Source organism: Ovis aries, chromosome 26 (genome assembly GCF_016772045.2).
Source record: "Ovis aries strain OAR_USU_Benz2616 breed Rambouillet chromosome 26, ARS-UI_Ramb_v3.0, whole genome shotgun sequence".
NCBI lineage: Eukaryota > Metazoa > Chordata > Mammalia > Artiodactyla > Bovidae > Ovis > Ovis aries.
In genome coordinates this window covers 6589865-6608010 of record NC_056079.1, presented here as the reverse complement: position 1 = coordinate 6608010, position 18146 = coordinate 6589865, and the positions used below count along the sequence as shown (strand labels likewise).

Genomic DNA, 18146 nt, shown 5'->3' with positions numbered 1-18146 from the left:
CCTTTCCTCTCTTTGAAGCCCTCTGCTCCTGAAACTCTCTTGCCTGGCCCCTTTACCTCCTCTCGTCCTTTAAAATTTGTCTTCTCAGTTATTCCTTCCCTGAATTATTCCAGTCTTCCCTACCCCTCTTCAATATTTTGCTTTTCTTTGCACTTTTCACATTCTTACGCATATTACTTCTGCGTCTCATTTGTCTGTCTTCCACCTCTAGAACTAGAGCAGAATTTTATTTTATTTTTTTACTTACTTCCACAGCACCAGCAATTCGTGAAGTGCCTGGCACCTGGTGAGGGCCTGACAGCTATTTGTGGAATGAACTGATACATACAAAAGCATTGAACAAAATGTTAGCATGACAAATTCAGCAACATATTAAAAAATACAGTATGACTCAGTTGGGTTTTTCTCAGGGATGCAAGTTTAATTTAAAATTGAAAAAAATATTGAAATGGCAGATAAAAAGAAAAACATAAAATTATTTCGACAGATGGGGAAAAGCCAGTTATGGAATTCAAAACTGAAGATACCTTTTTAACCAGTCAACCAATAGCATACATAACGCTCGATGGTCAAACGAGAGTAGAATCAAGAGAAAGGTCAGTAGTAGAAAGGCACAAATAATGAAAAGAAAGCTCAAAATTTTCACAGATGGAGTAATTATCAACACAAAATAATTCACAGAACTAAAATAATTCAGAGGATCAAAAACAGGTTTTGCAAAATTTCTAGACATGCAATCATTATAAAAAATACCCACCTGAACTCCAATAAGGTAAATTGGGGAATCAAGCTATTTCTAAAATTTGTATGTTAATGTAATAGGGCCGTCAATGGCATGATACACATGAGGAAGAGGAGCAAGTTGAGGGAATTTTCTCCACAACAAACCAAGATAAGCTCCAAAGCTGGGGCACAGACCAGGAGACAATAGACCAATAGTTGAACAGAATTAGACTGCCCGAAAAGAGACTCAGACCTCGGTGGCTACTTGGTCATGACAAAGGTGTTATGGGAGGCTGCAAGATAAAGAATCAGGTCTTTGGTAAATGATGCTGGAAAAGCATTACCAGTGAGTATGTTGTCGGTCTCTTGGCAGCCTCACACATCAGCCTCCGTTCCAGGGCCCTCCGTTTTGTTGGTCTCTCTTCTCAGCTGTCTGTCTCTCTTACTCTCTTTCTTGTTGATTTAGACTTTTCTCCCTTTATTTTGGTGCACTCTGTGGAGTGAGAAAAGGCTTGTGTTTACTTCACAATGTTTTAATGAAAGAAAATTAAGCAGCATATGTCCCACTCAAAAAAAATAGACTATTTTTATAGACTAAGATAATATAGCTTTTATCTTCTTTGAAATTTTGATACAGTTGCTAATATTTCAGAGTGTATTGAAAAGAAAGTCCAGTAATTTCTTCTATGTGACAGTAAGAACATAGCATTAATTCATTCTGAGAAAATACAAAAAGCAGGAACTAGATAGAGAAATGCTTGTTTGTGTGTACAGGTATATCTATAGCATGTAAATTCTGGGTTCAGGATTTCAACCATCAGCTCTGTTTGAGAATCAGTGGCCCTACTTTCAGCATATCTAATATTGAAAATGTTTCCTGGGGAAAGTCATTTTATTGTTTTTAATAGAGTTTTCTCAAGAAAAGGTATTTTCGCCAGTAGCAGCCCTCCAAGTACTATGCTTTCACTGATATCATTTAATGGAGTGCTTTCTCATTGGAGGCACAGTAAGAAATATGGCGATGGTGGCAGCAGAATCCTCAGCCTCAGAAGATGATTGTTGGGAGCATCTCCTGGGCCCCGGAGCACAGTTGCCATGGTAACTCTGCTGCTATGCCAAGGCCGCTTCTCTCTGTGGGAGGAAAGAAGCTCCCCTGCCAGCAGCTACGTGGGATTCTGGCAGCTGGAGAGAACGCCGAAATGGTGCACTGCTTCCCCGGATGGGAGTTCTGAAAGCCTTCTTTAAAAGCCAATAGGCAACTCAGGCCTCGCAGAAGAGTGGGGCAATCAGAATCCAGCCCATTACGAGTGCAAAATCTGCATCAAAAGTTTCTTACTTTGAGTAAAAGTTTTGTGGAGGATCAGGACTGAAAATGGAGCTTCCTTAGTAGCTCAGTTGGTAAAGAATCTGCCTGCAGTATGGGAGTCCTGGGTTCAATCCCTGGGTAGGGAAGATCCCCTGGAGAAGGGAAAGGCTGCCCACTCCAGTATTCTGGCCTGGAGAATTCCATGGACTGTATAGTCTATGGGGTTGCAAAGAGTTGGATACAACTGAGCGACTCTCACATCACAGGACTGAAATGGAAAGATTATAACCTGATCTGACAGTGAAGGAGGTTTAAAGGAATTGGTACTTATCCATAAGGGTACTGTCAGTCTGAGGGATTTAAGTGACAGCATTTAAATAGAAAGTTAAAGAAATATTTCTGTTTAATTTGGAGGTTTTAAGCTCATCTGGAAATGCCTGTTAACTCAGGCTTGTCCATTTGGGTTTACTCAGTACTGAAATTTCGCTCATGTTTTTCCAAATAAAAGGCAGTTTTTCAATGAAAGTTTGGGCTTCCCTGGTGGTTCAGATGGTAAAGAATCTGCCTGCAATGCTGGAGACCTTGATTCGATCCGTGGATGGGGAGGATCCCCTGGAGAAGGGAATGGCTGGCTACCCACTCCAGTGTTCTTGCCTAGAGAATTCCATGGACAGAGGAGCCTGGCAGGCTACAGTCCATGGGGTCACAAAGAGTCAGACGTTGACAGAGCGACTCACACTTTCACTTTATCCTTAATACTACACAGACTATGGCATCTACAAAGAGCATCTCCCCTCCCACCATATATATAGAGTCTAGGCAGCCAGGCTTGGTAGCTTGTAGGCTAGAATTGGTCCAACTAACACACAACAGAGAGAACATGAAATAAGCAGAAACTGACCGGAATTATTAACAAAATTAATCAGAAATTCTTTTTTGCCACTTTATTTATTTTTAATTGAAGGGTAATTGCTTTATAGAATTTTATTGTTTTCTGTCAGACATCAACAAGAATCAGCCATGGGTTCACCCATGTCCCCTCCCTCCTGAACCCCCTCCCGTCTCCCTCCCCATCCCACCCTTCTAGATTATTACAGAGCCCCTGTTCGAGTTCCGAGTCATATAGCAAATTCCCATTGGCTATCTATTTTGCATATGGTACTGCGAGTTTCCATGTTACTCATGACAATCTGGTGACCACCAGGGGGCTTATCACTCCCTTTGGTCCTGAGACAGTCACAATTTATCTTTCTTCTGTTAGAAGCTTGAGGGGTGGGATCAGCAGAGGTAACTCCTATCCATGAATTCGGTGTTTGGACCCTTTCCTGTATATTTGACTCCTGTTCCTAAAGGTTTTGTAGATACTTTAATTGGACACCTCAGTGTCTGCAGTAGAAATGCCACACATTTAGACCCTTCAAGAAAAATAGGGAGAGAAACTGCAAAGGACAAGGATTTGAGATCATGGGGCTTTTTGGGACCCTTGCCAAAATTAAGAGTAGCTCTTCTTTGGGTTGGTACCAATTTTAGGTTTTTTCTTTATTTTTAAACAGTGAAAAGATTTTTTTTTTTTTTGCTACCCTGTTAATCTCTGCCCAAAACTGTGTTCAGTGACATTCAGATACTGCACACACTGGTCTCACGCATCTGCGAGTGAAATTTCTTCCTATCGCATGAGGTGGCAAGGTGCTCTAGCCTTTTCTACCTAACCACGTTGTGTGTGTATGTGCGTGCGTGCGCAGGTGTGTTGTGTGTATCACGTGCGTCGGGGGAGGAATGTTCAGGGAATAATTCTGCCTGTGCTAGCAAGAGCTGTGGAAGTGGGAAGGTGTTCAAACTCCTTTTTTTAACCACTCCTGGGACAGATAAGATGATCCATAATTCTCTGAAGGAGGTTAGTTCAATGAGCAATAAAAGAGCAGACTAACCACCCTCTGAATGTAAAGTTGCCTCACACAGGAACTTTGCAATCGCTGCGTGGTTCATATGTAGCTTATAAACATATACACATTATAGATAAAACACACACACATCTTCCCATGAAGTAAGTACATAACAATCCGTTTTCCAACATTATTTGTTATTAGTTTCTGAAGAGATGAAAAGTCGATAACATGGAGAGAGTTTGAGGGGGTCTCAGCATTACAGAAGGAAATTTGATCCACAATTTCCAAAAGACGATAGGTAGGAGGAAATTTTTGAAATAGGATATGTGTGGGGAAGCACTGGGGAACAGAGATGAAACTGATTGCATAGAGTTCCTCTTTGCTTGTTGCACATCTAACCTGAACTTCCCTTTCTCAGCAGTGGCTGAGAAACAGCATCTCATCAGTATTTCTTGTGGCAACACATATATACTTAGGCATTTCTAGTTAATTCTTTAGAAGAACATATCTGAGTTGACCAGAGAGTTCTGATACTTATTTTGAATATCAACAACCAAGGTTAAGTGATGTTTGAGACTAGTTTAAAGCCATCTTTGGAAAATGGAAGACTAAAATGATGAAACTTCAAAAAGCAAAAGTAGTTACTGTGGTCAAACCATTTTTGGAACCCATATTACAACACAATAATAATATTTATAATGGTTACAGTTATATCCAATATGATAGGTGTAACATTTACTGAGTAGTTACTCTAGGTCATACACTATTTTCTGTTAGCTCATTTAATGCTTACAAGAACCATTTGAGTCCGTTTTATTGTCACTCTTTTACAAATTAATTCGGAAGAATAACCTCGCCCTGAAACACAGAGGGGTGGAGTCCCTAACGACTCAGGTCTCTCGTTTCTAAACTCAAAGTGATTCTAGAGTAATGTGCCTTCCTACGCACAGTACCTTCCCGCATTCTCTTTCACTTTGGGCAACTTTCACTAAATGGGATTCACACACATCTAAGAGGTTTTGACTCACTGTGTAAAAGAAACAGGCCCAGGGAGTTGAAAAGAATAAATGTCATGGAAATAAAAACCAAAATGTGAAATTTGAGAACAATGCAGTCAAGATAGAATGATATGCATGTATCAGTTCAGTTCAGTTCAGTCGCTCAGTCGTGTCCGACTCTTTGCAACCCCATGAATTGCAGCACGCCAGGCCTCCCTATCCATCACCAACTCCTGGAGTTCACTCAAACTCATGTGCATCGAGTCAGTGATGCCATCCAGCCATCTCATCCTCAGTCGTCCCCTTCTCCTCCTGCCCCCAATCCCTCCCAGCATAAGGGTCTTTTCCAGTGAGTCAGTTCTTCACATGAGGTGGCCAAAGTATTGGAGTTTCAGCTTCAGCATCAGTCCTTCCAATGAACACCCAAGACTGATCTCCTTTAGGATGGACTGGTTGGATCTCCTTGCAGTCCAAGGGACTCTCAAGAGTCTTCTCCAACACCATGGTTCAAAAGCATCAATCCTTCGGCGCTCAGCTTTCTTCACAGTCCAACTCTCACATCCATACATGACCACTGGAAAAACCATAGACTTGACTAGACGGACCTTTGTTAGCAAAGTAATATCTCTGCTTTTGAATATGCTATCTAGGTTGGTCATAACTTTCCTTCCAAGGAGTAAGCGTCTTTTAATTTCATGGCTGCAGTCACCATCTGCACTGATTTTGGAGCCAAAAAAAAAACTAAAGTGTGACACTGTGCCCTCATCTATTTGCCATGAAGTGATGGGACAAGATGCCATGATCTTTGTTTTCTGAATGTTGAGCTTTAAGCCAACTTTTTCACTCTCCACTTTCATTTTCATCAAGAGGCTTTTTGGTTCCTCTTCACTTTCTGCCATAAGTGTGGTGTCATCTGCATATCTGAGGTTATTGATATTTCTCCCGGCAAGCTTGATTCCAGCTTGTGCTTCTTCCAGCCCAGCGTTTCTCATGATGTACTCTGCATATAAGTTAAATAAGCAGGGTGACAATAGCCTCGACGTACACCTTTTCCTATTTGGAACCAGTCTGTTGTTCCATGTCCAGTTCTAACTGTTGCTTCCTGACCTGCATACAGGTTTCTCAAGAGGCAGGTCAGGTGGTCTGGTATTCCCATCTCTTTCACAACTTTCCACAGTTTATTGTGATCTACACAGTCAAGGGCTTTGGCATAGTCAATAAAGCAGAAATAGATGTCTTTTCTGGAACTTTCTTGCTTTTTTGATGATCCATCGGATGTTGGCAATTTGATCTCTGGTTCCTCTGCCTTTTCTAAAACCAGCTTGAACATCTGGAAGTTCATGGTTCATGTATTGCTGAAGCCTGGCTTGGAGAATTTTGAGCATTACTTTACTAGCATGTGAGATGAGTGCAATTGTGCAGTAGCTTGAACATTCTTTGGCATTGCCTTCTTTGAGATTGGAATGAAAAGTGACCTTTTCCAGTCCTCTGACCACTGCTGAGTTTTCCAAATTTGCTGGCATATTGAGTGAAGCACTTTCACAGCATCATCTTTCAGGATTTGAAATAGCTCAACTGGAATTCCATCACCTCCACTAGCTTTGTTCGTAGTGATGCTTTCTAAGGCCCACTTGACTTCACATTCCAGGATGTCTGGCTCTAGGTGAGTGATCACACCATTGTGATTATCTTGGTCGTGAAGATCTTTTTTGTACAGTTTTTCCGTGTATTCTCGCCTGTCTAGTGAATATTAATTATTATAGTAAATCTGGGACTTCCCTGTCGGTTCAGTGGCTACGACTCTGCATTCCCAACACAGAGGGTGTGAGTTCAATCCCTGGTTGGGAAACTAGGATCCCACAAACCATGTGGTGCAGCCAAAAAAAAAAAAAGAAATCCGATTTGGGAAGGAAGGGTTTCTGTAATTTTGGTGTAGAAGAGGAAACCCCAGCTGAAGTAAGCCTTCTCTTGCCTGTGGAGGATGGTTGCTAGTTAAGGAACTTGATTTGTACTTTCCATGATACCATAGGACTGGATTTGTGTGGTTGACCTGATGTCATCTATAAATGCAATACATAGTATGTTCCATATTCCTTTAAGTTTGAGAAAAAGTTTCATTAGATTAACATGGAATATTAATTTCTAGTTTTTTTCTGTTGGTCTTCTGCAGGGTGTTTTGAGTGCTGTATTAAATGCCTGGGCGGCATTCCTTACGCCTCTCTGATCGCCACCATCCTGCTCTATGCCGGGGTTGCCCTTTTCTGTGGCTGTGGTCATGAAGCACTTTCTGGAACTGTCAACATCCTGCAAACCTACTTTGAGATGGCCAGAACTGCTGGAGATACGCTGGACGTCTTCACCATGTAGGTCAATCTGGTATCGCTTCTCATTTTGAGAGTCTATGTGCTCCGTGCTATGTGTTAAATAAACAGGGGTCTAGAGATAAATGAGGCAGTATTTTATAGACGAAAAAATACTTTTAGGGAGGGTGAAAAGCATGTCCCCTTGGACATAATGATGACAAAATTTTCAGGAAAAGTTGAAATAACTCATGTTTATCTAAAATAGACTGGCACTTAAGATTAGAGAGAAATTGGTCATAAAATAAGGAACATAACAAAACATGTATGTGATAATAACCCCCCCAAACCATACACACACATAATGATTAAAAAGGAGGTAGTTGTTGATTAGACACTCAGATAGGAAGGTAAATTATTTAAAAATAGTCCCTAACTCTGAAGCATCAATTTAGAACTTCGTCAACATCACTGACAAATGGAAATGAATAAATAACAAATTTTAAAAATAATGAAAAAAGAAATAAGGAAATTATATCGCTTATATTTCCCCGTGTAACTTTATTTTACAAATTCTGAAAATTCAACGTTATCCATTAAATTGAATTTTTTAAGCCTGTAGTAGACAGTTTATCGATTAACACTGAATCAGGTATATAGCATGAATTGATCCTTGAGAGTTTATGAATGATACCCATCATTTGGAATATAATTAAACTATCTGAAAATGCTTTGGATTATTACATGTTGGTTTGCAAAGAGCCTTAAGCAAATGATTCCACAGATATATTTTAATGTGACAATACTGACATTTTCTTTTTAGTTTTATCTCAGCCTACACTGGACAAAATATGTTTTCACTGTGCATTATTTTAAGCTACCACAGATGTCTTTAAGATCTACAGATCCTCTATATTTAGGCTACATCCAAAGTGCTAACTTTTAGTTATAGAAGTTTGCAAGAAATAAGAAGCTTAATAAGTGGCACGGAATGATTGACTGCATAAATCTACTGAAAACCAGTTGCCAGCATGTTTGACATTTAGACCACAAACCTTTATAGATCACAAACCTTGACAAAAGCTCCGCAGGGCTGTACGTGTGCGAATGCAGCAGGAGAATCAGAGGTCATGTGCTAACTCCGGAACTTTAACCTTGACCTCTTATATTGGGAGTGAAATGTGAAATCAATAACGCATCTTTGGCATGAGAAGAATGCCATTTAGATCAGAATAAAAGCAAGTGCTCAAGTTCTCTCTTTTCATATTTCAAATAACTAAAATCCGTTATCCTAAGCCCTGTGAAGCTAGCAAATGAATTAAAACCCTCTTCCTGTTGGCAAACAGTTAATGAAAACACAGAGGGAAGATGTGTACCAGTAACTCCTGGGTATGATTAAACCAGGCGGTACATCCAAGGTCACATAGTGGCTGAGAAGTGGTACATTTTCAAAAGTCAGAGTTTTCTAAAGTACACATGGGCTCCTTAGAATGTAGTGATTTGCCTGTCACTGAATGTGCTTAGACAAGGCTGGTAATGAACCTCCGATTCTGAGATGCTTACAATCTATGTTGTTCAGTTGCTCAGTCGTGTCCAACTCTTTGCAACCTCATGGAGTGCAGCACACCAGGCTTCCCTGTCGTTTACCATTTCCCTGAGCCTGCTCAAACTCATGTCCATCAAGTCAGTGATGCCATACAACCTCATCCTCTGTCCCCTTCTCCTCCTGCTTTCAATCTTTCCCAGCATCTGGGTCTTTTTTAATGAGTCAGCTCTTCGCGTCAAGTGGCCAAAGTGTTGGAGCTTCAGTTTCAGCATCACTCCTTCCAAAGAATATTCAGGACTGATTTCCTTTAGGATTGACAGGTTGGATCTCCTTGCTGTCCAAGGGACTCTCAAGAATCTTCTCCAGCACCACAATTCAAAACAGTTCAATTCTTCATTGCTCAGCCTTTCTTATTGTCCAGCTCTCACATCCACATGTGACTACTGGAAAAACCATAGCTTTTACTATATAGACCTTTGTACACAAAGTAATGTCTCTGCTTTTTAATATGCCGTCTAGATTGGTCATAGCTTTTCTTCCAAGGAGCATGCGTCTTTTAATTTCATGACTGCAGTCATCGTCCACAGTGATTTTGGAGCTCAAGAAAATAAAGTCTATATTCACTTATTACACTATATTACAATCTATATTCACTTGCTAAACCTCAGTGTTCTTTTTTCAAGAATAGTTACTTTAGGATTAGTGCTTATTTTGCTATTTGAGTTATTGCAAATATCAAGTATGGAAATATATTTAAAACACCTTGAATTTATTATACTTCTACCATGTACTTATTTTCAAATATTCACATTTTTTCAAGACAATCTTTAGTCTGGTTTGTTTTTTGATTAATTTACTTAACAAATATTACAGGGTTATACTCTGTGCAAGTCACTGTGCTAATCTTTAGGGACACAAAGTAGAATAAGACAAATTATTTTTCCTCTTGTACTGACATAGGAAACATATGTTAGCAAAGTGCCATCCACATTAGACTCAGTTCAGTTCAGTTCAGTCACTCAGTTGTGTTCGACTCTTTGCGACCCCATGAACTGCAGCACGCCAGGCCTCCCTGTCCATCACCAACTCCTGGAGTTCACTCAAACTCAGGTCCATTGAGTCAGTGATGCCATCCAACCATCTCGTCCTCTTGTCATCCCCTTCTCCTCTTGCCTTCGATCTTCCCCAGCATCAGGGTCTTTTCAAATGAGTCAGTTCTTCACATCAGGTGGCCAAAGTATTGGAGTTTCAGCATCAGTCATTCCAATGAATATTCAGGACTGATTTCCTTTAGGATGGAGTGGTTGAATCTCCTTGAAGTCCAAGGGACTTTCAAGAGTCTTCTCCAACACCACAGTTCAAAAACATTAGATATTAGATTCAATAGATATGAATCAGATAGTGGTAGTTAGTACTTGAGCTGATTTTGAGGATGCATCAAGTTAATGAAGTAGAGAGTTGAGAAACTGCAATAATTGACACCACATGGCGTTGGCACAGACATACATATAAGAACTTGTAACTACATACAAAATTATATTCCTACTCACATTTTTCGGAGAAGGCAATGGCAACCCACTCTAGTATTCTTGCCTGGCAAATGCCATGGACAGAGGAGCCTGGTAGGCTGCAGTCCATGGGGTCGCTAGGAGTCAGACACGACTGATCGAATTCACTTTCACTTTTTACTTTCATGCATTGGAGAAGGAAATGGCAACCCACTCCAGTGTTCTTGCCTGGAGAATCCCAGGGACGGGGGAGCCTGGTGGGCTGCCGTCTATGGGGTCGCACAGAGTCGGACACGACTGAAGCGACTTAGCAGCAGCAGCAGCAGCAACTCACATTTTTACCAGAAATTTTTCAGATGGATTTAAAGTTAAAATTTAAGAGTAAACTAATCTGTAAAAGTACAGATTTAAAGGGGACTTCCCTGGTGGCTCAGACAGGAAAGAATGTGCCTGCAATGTAGGAGTCGCAAGTTCAATCCCTGGGTTGGGAAGATCCCCTGGAGAAGGGAATGGCAACCCACCCAGTATTCTTGCCTGGAGAATCCCATAGAGAAAGAAGTCTGGTGGGCTACAGTCCATGGGATCACAGAGTTGGACATGACTGAGCGACTAACACACACACACACAGATTTAAGTTTTACTTCATATGGAGCAAGAAGTATGTAAACAATGTAAGAAATTACAAGAATATATAGATTTGAGATAATAAAAATTAAATTTTACTCATTAAAGGATTATAAAAAGTTAAAAGGTGTTTAAAAACTGAGAAATATATTTACCACTTACCTAACAAGATCTCCTAATTTTAATAGAATAAATTCAAGAAAAGGATATATATTCTAGTAGAATAATTGGCAAAATATAAAAACATGTTTCTTATAGAATGCAAATGACTAATAGCTTATAAATACATGTTTATCCATACCACTAAACCAAGAAAATTAATTAAAATGATAATGCATTGCTTTTAAACTATCAGTTTATTAGAAAAGTTAAACGGTAATTCTCAGTATTGGGAAACAGAGAATAGACCCTCTTACTGGTTATCCATGCATTTTTATTTTGGCACAAACTTTCTGGACACTATTTCACAATACATACCTTAAAATTTTCTAGGAATTTATCCCAGAGAAATACTGCCCAAGGATTTATCTTAAATGGTGTTTGTAATAGTGGTGCGTAGCTTCCTTTACTGCTGTAAGAAGTTACAACGAATCCACTGGACTAGAAAAACACATTTTTATTTTTTAACATTTCTCGAGGTCAGAAATCTGAAATGGATCTCACTGGGCTTATTGAAATGGGGTCAAATCAAGGGATTGGCAGGACTTTGCTCCATCTGGCGGCTCCAGGAGAGAATCCACGTTCTCACTTGCTCCAGCTTCCAGGGGCACCTGCATCCTTGGCTCAGGGCCCCCTTCCCTCTTCAAAGCCAGCCGTGGAGTGTCTTCAGATTTCTCCCTGCATCTGACCCTGACTTTCCCAAATCTCCATTTCACTGATCACTAGGACCTTGTGATTATATAACACAGGATGACCTCTGATGGGCTAGTCCATCCAAAACAGTGTGGAACAGAAGCAGAGATTATTCATGGTTTTCTTGTGACTGAATCGTAATGCCTCAGTGAGTAGTATCCTGGGTTTGGGACTGTGACCCTTACTCCTTAATAAAAAATGCACCCATCCCTACTTCTTAGGATCTTTTTAGGGAACACAGTAGTTTTACTGGAATAACACACAGATTGAAATAAAGACAATCAGTAAGAGGTTGTCGGGATGCTTTTTCGGTTTTGTAAAAATGATCTCTAGTCTCTGAATCTAGGAAGATGCTTTGCCTTTTGGCACCTATTTATTCTCATGTCCCAAGTTGCTGCTTATGCTCACCTGGATCCTTCTCACAGTGAAAAAAGAGGGGATCAGAAGTATCTCCAGAAAGAACTGTACAGGTATATTTACTTTGCTCATATATCTCTAAAAGTTACCAATATTTTTATGCTTAGAAAAAGTTTTTACAGGCAACAGTTGTTACAAGAGGGAAAAAAGCAATCTTGGCTACTGCAATAGGTTAAAAAACAAATGCTTCATTCTAAATACACTAAATTCCTAATCCCTAACACCTATAAATATTACTTTATGTGGCAAAAAAAAAAGTGAATTTTGCCTTATATGGTGTAAATGGTTTTGAGTTAGAGATCTTGGGAAGAGAAAATTACCCTGCAGTATTCTGGTAGGCACTAAAAGCAGTCCCATGAATCCTTTTGAGAGACAGGCAGAGGATGTTTGAAAAAAACTCATAAGTCAGTACAGAAATCAAACATCACCAACTAAATGATAAAAATCAGCATCACTACTAATTTTGTAGTATCAGAGGGACAGAGTTATCACCTACCTAGTAGTATGTAGCCAAGAATGAGTAATCTGAACCTAACCATGAGGATACATCAGACAAACCCCAGATGAAGAATAGTGTATTTAGTAAGGAGGGAGTGGGTTGTATTTCTCAGCAACGTTAATGTCCCGAAGACAAAGACAGGCTGCGGATGTGTTCTGAGCTAAAGGACACTAGGGAGAAACATGGCAAATGAAAGCAGTACTTGCCTCTGGACTGGATCCCACGTTGCAAGGGGGAAATGCTATGGGTCAGTCCAGTTAATAAAATTAGAATACAAATTATAGATTTGACACAAGTACTCTGTCAACAGTATATTTCTTAAATTTTATTTTAATTGGAGGATAATTGCTGTACAATATTCTCTTGGTTTCTGCCATGCATCAACATGAATCAGCCATAGGTATACATATATCCCCTCCTTCTTGAGTCTCCTTCCCACCTTCCATCCCATCCCATCCCATCCCTCTAGTTTATCACAGAGCACTGGGTTTGAGCTCCCTAATTAAAATAGCAAATTCCCACTGGCTGTCTATTTTATCAACATTATATTTCTTAAGATCAGTCATTGTACTGCAGAGAATTTCTCTCCATTCAGATAAAATTATCCCGAAAGAGAAAAACACAAGGTAAATGAGGGAAAATGTCATAAAGTAGATCAAGGGTTTACAGGATTTTTTGTACTATTCATTTCATGCAACTTTTCTTTTAAATGTGAATTCGTTTAAAAATATATTTTTAAATAGGTCATTTTAACCTAAGCATTGTATGAAAAAACCCATACAAGTTTGGTTTAACTAAACTCTTCAAAGTGTTAGTGATGTCAGACGGGATCTGAATGTTGAAATCCTCAGATTGTGTCACATACTTGATGGGCTGATACAATTCACATCATCTGCTTCATTGTCCGTGACAAAGAGAACTGTGGAATATTTAGATTTTTCAGACAGTGGGAATCGGTCGCTAAACCTTCGCTCTGGTACACTGAATATTAGCAAACTCTTCTTGCTCATTTACATGCAACAAGTTCACTTATGCTATGACATATTTTTTTTAATATTGTCATAGCATCCAAAGTTTCTAACTCTCCATCAGTGTAAGCGAGCTTCCTATTCACTCTTTCCCCCTTTGTATAAAGTCAACAGCATCTGTCCTTCATTTCTTGCCACCCTATCTGTTACACTCACTTTAATTATTGAGGAGAGTAAAAATCAAGTTTGGCTAGTGAAATAAAAATTCTCTTTCAAATGGATATGAAGACCACAAAGACAGAACTGCAACTAATATGTATATCTCCCCTCATACCATGGCTCCGCAACTACTAGTGTTGGTTCTAGAGGCAGAAAAACTGATTAATTTATGATTTTTTAATTTCCAAAGGGTTTGGGGGTTCCCATACAATATCTAGAATAACAACAACAACAAAATCCATCTGCAGTTTATAGACAACATACATTTCTCTCCCCCTTGAATACATGGGCACTCAGTTGTCAGAAGAGAAAAAAATACTTTCCCATTTCTCTGTGGAATTATTCTATTATTTGGCTCAGTTCAGTTCAGTTCAGTTGCTCAGTCATGTCTGACTCTTTGAGACCCCATGAATCGCAGCACACCAGGCCTCCCTGTCCATCACCAGCTCCTGGAGTTCACTCAGACTCATGTCCATCGAGTCAGTGATGCCATCCAGCCATCTCATCCTCTGTCGTCCCCTTTTCCTCCTGCCCCCCAATCCCTCCCAGCATTAGAGTCTTTTCCAATGAGTCAACTCTTCACATGAGGTGGCCAGAGTACTGGAGTTTCAGCTTTAGCATGATTCCTTCCAAAGAACACACAGGGCTGATCTCCTTCAGAATGGACTGGTTGGATCTCCTTGCAGTCCAAGGGACTCTCAAGGGTCTTCTCCAACACTACAGTTCAAAAGCATCAATTCTTCGGTGCTCAGCTTTCTTCACAGTCCAACTCTCACATCCATACATGACCACAGGAAAAACCATAACTTTGACTAGATGGACCTTTGTTGGCAAAGTAATGTCTCTGCTTTTGAATATGCTGTCTAGGTTGGTCATAACTTTTCTTCCAAGGAGTAAGCATCTTTTAATTTCATGGCTGCAGTCACCATTTACAGTGATTTTGGATTACATAATATTCCATTAGTGATTCTGCCTTAAAAGTTTAATTGTCAAAATTATAACAGCTATAAAACCATAATTTTTTCATTATTGTCAACAGAAACTATTAATGATGAAACCATCATAGTAAGTGTGAAATAAAACATAATTACAATTGACTATAAGAAAAATATGAGATTGTTACTTTATCAGAAATGAATGCATCATTAGCCATAAAGCTTTCTTCCTCTTGTAAAGTCATAATGTCTTAAAAACTCAAGTGTTTTATACCTAAACCTTTGTATCTGCTATTTTGTCATAATTTTTAAAAAATTATATGGTAATTATCCTACTTATCAAATTCATCCCAGCAAAGTCCGGTATGATCCCCTGCTCACCCAGGGCTACCTTGGTGTGAACCAGGGGAGAGGGGACAGTGCAGTGGAAGAGGAAAAACTTAAAAACATGAGAAGCCAACAAATCCTGGAAGTGGCAGAAGGAAATGTACGAACACTAGGCATATAAAGCAAAAATGTCTGAAAAATCCAACCTTCATCATGAACGTAAATATTCCATAGCTTTCCTTCCAAAGGGCCCCGAGCACGTGGGTGTCCACTGCTCTGGATCGGATGAGCCGTGGAGAGTTGTTGAACTGAATCATTTGGTCTTTCCTTCCAGGATTGACATCTTCAAGTATGTCATCTACGGAATTGCAGCTGCCTTCTTTGTGTACGGCATTCTGCTGATGGTGGAAGGCTTCTTCACAACCGGGGCTATCAAAGATCTCTACGGGGATTTCAAAATCACCACTTGCGGCAGATGCGTGAGCGCGTGGGTACGTTCTCTGTTTGCGCTCAGAGCTTCTTGCGGGTTTATTTCAGTAGCACTCTGGTGTCTGTGTTCATCTGCCAGGAATGGAAGTAATATATATTTTTTAACACAGTAACATTCCCTCCTGTGATGGCTATTTAAAATAGTAATGATATTATTTTCTAACTTAAGATTATTTCATGTTAAAATTCAGGTTCAAATTCTCAAATCGTGTGCAATACAACTCGTTTTGCTTCTGGAGGCAGCAAACTGTTGACTGATTTATATTTTGTTTTTCCCAAATGACCCTGGGCTTCCCATACAATGTTTAGAATAATAGAAAAATCCGTCTGCAATTTATAGATAAATGCATGTCTCTCCTCCTTAAATATGTTTCCATATTTTACTGTAAATTTGGGTGGGAACTGTAATTTCTGTTTAGTTTTGATGTAAGGTAAGAATTACCCTAACCTACTTAGTTAGGTTTTAAATTTTTATTGATATTTAATGGTAAATCAAACTTATAGTCAAGAGATAATGCAGTGCAGAAAATTTAAGCACAAGAGATGAAAATTAAGAGTAATATGGCTTAAAGTACTTTTATGCAGAGTAATTTTCACAAACTTGGGAGCTTCCATTTTTAACTAACAGTTTTTCTTATTTCCTAATATTATATGAGAATATATATTTAATTACAGCATATATTTCCTGTTATGTAAGGTGTCTCTAATAAGGATGGTGTAATTTATTTCAGTCTTACAGAAAAGTCCGAAGACACCGTTTTCTTCACCAGCTTGTAAAAGTTGTATTATTTGCTCAGTGTCCACAATGATAATAACATGAGAAAATAGTTTGCCCGTGTTATGGGTATTTGTTGTTGTCTCTGCAATAATTTCTTGTAAGGCTCGTTTGGAGGACACTGTTTATTGTAATAGCTCAGTGTTAGGATCAACAATATCAAATTACAGACCCAAAGGAAGTTAAGCTAAAGATCTTGGATTAATAAGTAAGATATGACTATCCACTGGGCCAGTTTTTAGTGATACCTAAGGGATTTCTCTGTTAAGAAGGGACACTGTGATTTTAGGTTCACTCGTACTCTGCCAAGGGCTTCTCCGGTGGCTCAGCAGTAAAGAACCCGCCTGCCAATGCAGGAGACGTGAGTTCGATCCCTGGGTGAGGAAGATGCCCTGGAGAAGGAAATGGCAACCCACTCCAGTATTCTTGCCTGAGAAATCTCATGGACAGAGGAGCCCAGCAGGCTACAGTCCATGGGGTGGCAAGAGTCGGACATGACTTAGTCACTAAGCAACGACAAATACTGTGCCAGCAGAGTATGAAGAATTCAGTTAATGATAGACTTTTTCTTATAATTAGGACAGTATCATTATAACACCACTGTTTGTCATAGCAAACCACTTAACTCCTCCAGATCAGTTTACTCTCATATCATAAAGACATTAGATTATCTCTAAGGCACAGTCTAGCTCGAAGAGTCCCTCATTCTGAAGCACTAGAATCACAGAGAGAAAGGGTCTCAGCACACTTTTACCACTGAGGAGTGACCTTGTGCCAGGAAGAGGGCAACTGACTATGTTTCATTGAGACTGTGAAGTTTCTGCATAAGATTGTATGCAGAAACAAAAAGTCCTGGTAGAAACCACCTGCTTATGTGTCATTAATGATTATCTGCTTGCCATTCAAACATTTCAAAGATATCTCAAATAAGGATTTTTAAAGCAAAACCAGGAGCCACATTTTTTTCTATAATAGTAACAATTTTGTCAGCAGTCACACTTACCAGCCCAGAATGGTGGCGGCAGCGGCGTGGGCTCCCGCAGAGGCAAGGCAGCGGGGACCCACACCGTAGCCCACCCGCTCCTTGAGGACCCTCCCTGCACCGGAACGAGCGGAACCAGGGCAGAAGCAGAGCTGCGCTTTGTGTGTTTTGTAGAAGCATCAGTGCAGCAGGGAGGGCGCTGAGTCAGGCCTGGGCTGTCCCAACACGGGCTCCAGGCAGGGGACCAGCGCCTGCAGAAAGAGACCAGCTCCGCCGGAGGTGGGCAGTGGCAGCTGCGGCCCGCGCAGGGCACATCCCTGCCAGCCTCTCTTCCCGCTGCACACCCAGCTCCCTGCTCATGCAAGACTCAGGGCTCCGTGGAATCAGAGGGGGAAAATAATAATGTTTTATAAGTCACACTGTCTTGCTGCTTATGTTTTTTGCTTTCTCGTTTCCATTCTGGTGCTTTCCCCCGACCCCGCCCCGCCCCGCCCCCAATTTGTAGGTAAATTGTATCTTACAGTCTATTATTTGTTTTATGAGTTCTCCTGTTAGCCTGTTTAAGCAGTCTTCCTTAGCTTTAAAAATGTCTTTTTGAAAATAGATTGATGAATTTCTGTTTGGAGTTCCGAGTGATATTAACAGGTGGAAAAAAACTTTTTGAAACAACCATATTATATTATAGAATCAGCTTTCAGAGTTAGTGCTGAAAGAAAAGTATTATTCTATCCCTGTTTTTTCATGCTGTATAAAATGTAAAGTGGTCACTAGTAACTGATTCTGCTCACAAAA

The 18146-nt window shown here is 40.0% G+C and overlaps 1 protein-coding gene and 1 long non-coding RNA gene across 8 annotated transcripts in view; one reads left to right on the top strand and one right to left on the bottom strand.

Annotated features, from left to right (window-relative positions):
• GPM6A (glycoprotein M6A) overlaps nt 1-18146 on the top strand; it is a 249677-nt gene that overhangs the window by 203966 nt on the left and 27565 nt on the right. For all 7 annotated transcript variants that reach the window (XM_012105682.4, XM_060407199.1, XM_042241485.2 and 4 more), the window contains 2 exons: nt 7084-7276; nt 15443-15599. In XM_012105682.4, the coding sequence (XP_011961072.1) occupies nt 7084-7276; nt 15443-15599 (350 nt within the window). The remainder of the gene's footprint in view (nt 1-7083; nt 7277-15442; nt 15600-18146) is intronic.
• On the bottom strand, nt 12958-17821 carry LOC132658720 (uncharacterized). The gene is made up of 2 exons (XR_009598685.1): nt 17376-17821; nt 12958-15669 (listed from the first exon to the last, which is right to left on the bottom strand). It is a non-coding gene; the product is annotated as an uncharacterized LOC132658720 (long non-coding RNA).